This window comes from Ptychodera flava, chromosome 19, assembly GCF_041260155.1.
Source record: "Ptychodera flava strain L36383 chromosome 19, AS_Pfla_20210202, whole genome shotgun sequence".
Classification (NCBI taxonomy): Eukaryota; Metazoa; Hemichordata; class Enteropneusta; family Ptychoderidae; genus Ptychodera; species Ptychodera flava.
The window spans coordinates 26339191-26345396 of record NC_091946.1 but is presented as its reverse complement, the minus strand read 5'-3'; the positions used below and the strand labels follow the sequence as shown (position 1 = coordinate 26345396).

Genomic DNA, 6206 nt, shown 5'->3' with positions numbered 1-6206 from the left:
TTTTCCTGAAAGTGCGTTTTGTCATGGAGGTAGCAGAGAGCAATTCATTCTCCTCTAACAGTGTTATGCATGGAAAGTTTAATATGTGTAATTTTTTGTTCTTCTAGAAAAGAATTTAATTTATAGAAAGATTCTGCTATCGACAGTCTGCCTGATTGGGATTCAGCACTCTGTGTTCAACTCTGGATTGGGTGATGTGAAAAACCTGTAATTAGGGAGATACCTCCATGAACAAAGTAAGATTTCTTTTCCTGTCTCTTTTTATTGGTGAAGCACACGGTTACATAACTCAGTGGAGGTAGTACTACCTCCATGCATAACTTAACTTTGCACCATTTTCATCTCATTGTTATTTTTTTTCTGGTGTTACGTTTGCTCAATCATTTTGTCATGCAAAATTGATGTTTGATGACATCCATTTTCTACAGAAAAACTAGCACTTATAATCAGGCCAAAACAGAGAGTTTTTGAGAGAACTCCATCCACTTTTTTTGAGTCTGTCATCCATGCAAACTCATGGCCATTAACTATGATGAGAACCCAGCATTTGCAATTGTTACACAACCACCATGGACATTCCCACAGTTTCTCACTTGCCATATGTACGGAACCAGCTTCGCTATTGAAAGTCGCTGAAAAGACGCACACACTCAGAACCAAACAAGTCAGAAGCTTGATTCCATTTTATAGGCAAGTGTGAACTCTAAACCCCATTTCTGATGTTTTGAAAAGCTCTGACCTTCCACTGCCGTTCGTACAGATCATATGCATGACAACGTGACCATTGTGATGTTAAATAATGAAACCAATCAATTCTAATGAGTGAGTGCCAGGGCTCTGATTAATGGTTTTTGCGGTTATCAAAACACACATGGCATTAGCAGATTCCACTTGACAGCTATCACATGCTGCACGGTTGTCGTTCACTTTGACCAAACAAGTGTTGCAAGCATTTGCTAATGCAAGTTGTGGGCGTCCTTGTAACAATCCAACATCTTTACTGGTACTGGTGAAAGTATCATAGCATGGAGCCTTGATAGAAAGGACAGTTCAAAAGCCCTGAATAACAGTGATCACGACTAAGTAAAATTTTTCAGCGGGAAAAGAAGTGCTCTTCTGAACCTAGTGACGTTTCCACCATGTTGACCACTTTTAATTGAGTTTCTTTCAGTTGTAAATCACCTGCACACTACTGTCGCTTTCAACTCTGAAGTTATGCATGCATGCATATGCAAAGCTTATGTCATGTGAAATCAATTGCTATGCAAATGAAACCCCCATTGCTTTCAAGGGCTGATAAATGGCCATTATATTGAGCTGAGTAGGCTCCTGTACTGGTATATACATCTACAGTATGTGCACAATCATGTCAAAATTTGTATTGATCAACTGTCTATTAGCTGATGATCGAGTGGTACTGATATTTTTACTAAAAGTTCCATTTTTTTTTTTGGAAGTCGACTCGAAACCCACTTCAAAGTCATGAACATGGCTATGATACCCTGCTAGGGCAATGACCCTACAGAGTAGATGAAATTTCAATGTTTGAGCAGAATGTGTATAAGAAATATAATTGTGAATATATGATCAACACTTTCCTTTAACTTTCAAACAGTGAAGTTTCAACCTTTCTCTGAGACAAGCCCACAAGCCTAGTACAGAAAAATTTTAGGAAAGCAATTTGCATAATGAGGGGAAGAATTCTTGCCATGGTCGCCTCAGCAACATTATATTTCAGAGAATAATATGTTGTATTTTATTAGTACGTGGGTGAAGTAAATTTGACATATATATACCAATTGCTACCCAGAGAAATAAGATCTAGTGTTTTTGTATGCATGTATTATTCAGCAACCAGCAATCGGTTTTCCAATACTAACACAATGTGCACAGTGAAGTTTTTGAACACTTACTCGCTCTATCAGTTTTTCTCTGAAATCACATGAAACAATTACAAATGCCACGTTTCACACTAAAATACCGATATGATGTGAAAAGAAAATGCTTATTCTTGTAACAGTGACCACGCATATGCAAGGAAATAATGTCTCTTGTTTTGTGATTCAAAATATTCTTTTTGACTTTCTACGCAAAAAAGAAAAAGAAAATTATTTTTCAGCCAGTGTTTTGATAGAGTGACGCATGTGATGTGAACATGTGCTTTTTAGATTACTTATATATTTAAAACGTGAAATATGCATGTAATTCCAGACCTCCATCATTAGGTTTGAAAATTTTGCTGGTTGGTCTTTGCTGAGCAAGGTTAGCGAACTCTTTGTTGTATCGCAGTCCTTCAATACACCGTGGTTGCATCTACCAGCAGAAATGACACAAGAGTATCTAAACTTAGAATAGTGGACGTGACATTGTCATGTCATGTGTTTGTACATGTGTGCGTTGAACAGATTTCAGATGACGACTGAGGTATGAACAGGGTAAGTGTTGCAGGTCTTTCTGTCTGTTTGTATATATGTATTCACGTGTATGGGTCTGTATCTGTCTTTGTGCTTGTGTGTGTGTTTCTTCATGTGTTTTATGCATGTATTTCTGTTTTTCCACATCTTGATGAAAGCAAAAACCAGGATTTTGTTGGTATACGATCTTTGCAAAAGATCTAATCGGACAGAAACTTAGCTGCGTAATGACTGTGTGACATTGAATAATCATGCTTAGTCATCAAACATGGGAACTGTGAATGTATTTGTTGGGACACAAAATTTCTCTTGATTAAGTTTGGCTTTGGTACAAAACTACTTCAACTTGTGAATACTGCGTGCTTTGCAGTATACATCATGGTCTGTGACTTTGATTAGAATTAAAACTCTGCTGTTCCTTTTATTTGCCGTGCATTACTGTACATCCATTAAGCAAATAAGCAGCTTGATAATTATCAATTTCTTGTTTTATAATCACAGAAATCATCGAATGAAAGATCATAATGGCTGACAAGACTGAAAGCAGAAGTGAAGATGCAATAAGCAGTGCTGTGAATCTTTCAGATGATTCTGGACAGGCTGTTGGTCGGGCATCAAGCCATGAAGGATCTGGTATCGATGAAACAAGTACTGACGAGTTGAACATAGATCGTAATATGTCAGTAGAAAGCAGCAATGTTGATTCGGGATCAAACATTGCTGAGCCGACCAGTGGTGATAATGACCAACTCAAAAGTGAGTCGATCGAAGCACAGCAGCAAGATGTTGACGGAAAGTTGCCAAATCAGGGTGCAAATGATCTACCAAAGAACATGCAACGCCGACAAGTCCCTGAAAGTGGGAATGATCAGGTCAAAGATGAAAGGTCAAGTGAAAAGACTCCTGATGATGCAGATAAGAAAACAGCAAATCTTGCGAACAGCGACTTGTCGGAAAACATACAGGGAGAACAAGTACCGCAAAATATGAAAGACGAAGGGAAGATGCACGCATCAAAGATTTCTGATGGGAAAGACAACGAAACTATTGAAGGACAGTGTGATAAAAATGTTCTGAAAAATGGCAAGATATCAGACGATGATGCACACGACAGACTTTCCAGTTGTCATGACGATTCAGAATCTGATGAAGGAAAAGCAAATGATGACAATAGTGAAGAGAAAAACTTTAGAAATGATGACATGACTGGTCATGACAGTGCTGTCTCTGATGAGAGTTCTCAAGGTTCAGTGAATGAAATTGATTCTGGAAATTGTATCGGTGATAAAACTGATAAGTCATCTTCAGAAAAGATGAGAGAAGGTGACTGTTCTGACACTGAAGTCGACAGAGTTGAAGTGCCTGCAGCCAACGGAGAAATGGACGACAAGCTGAGACGGAACGAAGCGAAGATGTCACGAGAGCCAAATGCAAGAAAAGAGGAGTCTGAAAAATTGCAGAGTGAGGAAATTTCAAATTCTTCAGAGCAGAGCGCAGATCAGGACAACTGCAATAACCATTTGAAAGAGACAGAAACGTCTCAAAATGAGTGTGGATCAGAAAATAAAATTGGCGCTTCGGACGGCACCTCCGAGACTCTCACTGAAAAAGCATCAGATGATGTCAGAATTGATTTCATGCCGACTAAACACAATCATGGCATCACGAACGGAAAGACTGACACTGTGATTGAATTCACTGACATTCCGTTGGAAGACGCAAATGTCAACCGAGAACAAGCAGAGGTCACTGATCCGAAAAAGAAGGGATCCAAATACAAAGATACCATGAAAACGTTGATACCCTTCAGACCAAAAATGTAAGTGTAGGCTTGAACTTCTACAAACGTAGCTCAGTCCTGCGTGTGCATTTTTCATTAAACTTTGACTTTCAAGAAAAAAAACCAGTTATGTCTCAATTGTGAAGAACTTTAACATTGAAATGATGGATGGCTTGAAATATCTTCCATTGCGAATGGCTCCTAATATAGACAACGTATGATTCTCAAATTTCCTTGTTCGTGATTTCTTCCTCGAAGAAAAAATAAATTATTACAACAGAAAATGTAGAAGAAGACAAATCCAAATTATTGCACTTTTTATATTAAAATCAAAAGTGTTGGGTAATATCAGAGTAATGGGAAATTATTTGTGCAGATGTATCAGCATTCAGTTGGCAAGTCTGTAGACTTGGCATGTGCTAAGTATACATGTTATACATGCATTCTGAAAAGCTGACAAGTCTGTAGACTCATGAATTGTAGTAAAAAACAGATTTGTCGTTTGTGTAGATAACAAAGTAAATAAAACTTTGTGTGTGATTTATCACAAGTTTACAATTTTTTGATCGGTCACATTTTCAGAAACAAATCCAAAAGTCCACTCGATCAGATCGGCCTGTTTTCCTATATCACATTCCACTGGATGAACCGGATAATATACCTGGCTTACAAGAACAAACTCACGCTGGAAAAAATTCTGCCTGCCTCGCCCAAAGATGCTGCCATAACCAACGCCATCAGGTAAGATTTGAGAAATTCATTCTTGTACCACGGTGTCTAGCTGACATAACAAAACAGACTATATGTGATTTGGTGATGTGATTCCCGACCTAACTATCTATTTGTACTTCCTGACGCTTTCATGAGAGCAGACCAAGAAACTAAAACAGTGCAGAAGAAGATTGCAAAAAAAAAAAACCCAGCATAGAATGTACCACAGTAGTTTAGACAATTCTCCATAGTAGTGATCTGGCATGAACTATTAACAGACATTTAAGTGTGAATTTACATAAGGCAAAAGAGATAACAACGTTACATATTTCTCTCTAAACTGACCAGCTTTCTCTGAGACTAATGTAGTATGTGCCTCAATAGTGATAGACCGAAACTTTTGCTCAAACTTTTCTCAAGTGAACTTTCAACCGTTCTTATAAAAATCATGAACGAAAACTCAGGGGTCATCGTGAAAATGTCGGTACCAGGGAAACAAATCGCCAAACATTACTCAATGTTTGAAATTTAAAATGTCTGCTATTGCTATGTTAACTCCGTGGGAAAAAATTGAATTTTCGATTTTTACAAAAATTAGACAGTGAAAAATTTTATGCAAGGATTTCAAAATGAGCCCACACAAGTTGAAAATCAGAAAATTATTGTAAAAAATTTGAGAGTCTGGTTGTCAGTCCCTTCGGTGCATTCTACCATACTTCTTGGCAACATTGATGATGTGTTTTCATCTTTCTCAGACAAATGAAGAGGGGATTTTTGCAGTTCCATTGATTTCAGATATCCTCATTTTTTTTGCAACAGATTGGAGAGATCCTGGAATGAGGAACTGGAAAAAAAAGGCGTAGCAAAAGCCTCATTCAACAGTGCTGTGTTCCGTTTTGCAAGGACAAGACTCGTTGTTTCCATGATAACCCAGCTCATCTGGCCAATCGCCTTCATCACTACGACTGTAAGTACAGAGCAGCATGATTTTAATTCTGTTTTTCTAGTTTCACTGTGAAAGTGTCAGAGCTTTTTGAATGTAGGCATATTATGCCAGTCAGTACTAGTAAAACTGATTTGTTTAGAGGGATACAGTCGTCGGACTCACAGATCATACGGGACCCATACGACCAATGTAAACACTGTATCTATGGTATGATGGTGATTTATGACATTTAAAACTTGTCTGTCATAATCTACATCATATAATTTAAATGTTGCAGCTATGATGATGAGGTGCATCTAGATATCAGGCACGAAATACATTTTTTGTAAGCAAGAAACTTGCACAGGCGCAGTTC

The 6206-nt window shown here is 37.9% G+C and overlaps 1 protein-coding gene across 2 annotated transcripts in view; it reads left to right on the top strand.

Moving 5' to 3' along the window:
- LOC139119109 (ATP-binding cassette sub-family C member 5-like) overlaps nucleotides 1–6206 on the top strand; it is a 32218-nt gene that overhangs the window by 243 nt on the left and 25769 nt on the right. Inside the window, exons 2-6 of one of the 2 annotated variants that reach the window (XM_070682747.1) lie at nucleotides 108–236; nucleotides 2212–2435; nucleotides 2916–4233; nucleotides 4777–4935; nucleotides 5725–5872. In XM_070682747.1, the coding sequence (XP_070538848.1) occupies nucleotides 2939–4233; nucleotides 4777–4935; nucleotides 5725–5872 (1602 nt within the window). In that variant the 5' untranslated portion in view covers nucleotides 108–236; nucleotides 2212–2435; nucleotides 2916–2938. The remainder of the gene's footprint in view (nucleotides 1–107; nucleotides 237–2211; nucleotides 2436–2915; nucleotides 4234–4776; nucleotides 4936–5724; nucleotides 5873–6206) is intronic. The other variant, XM_070682748.1, reaches the window with a different exon arrangement.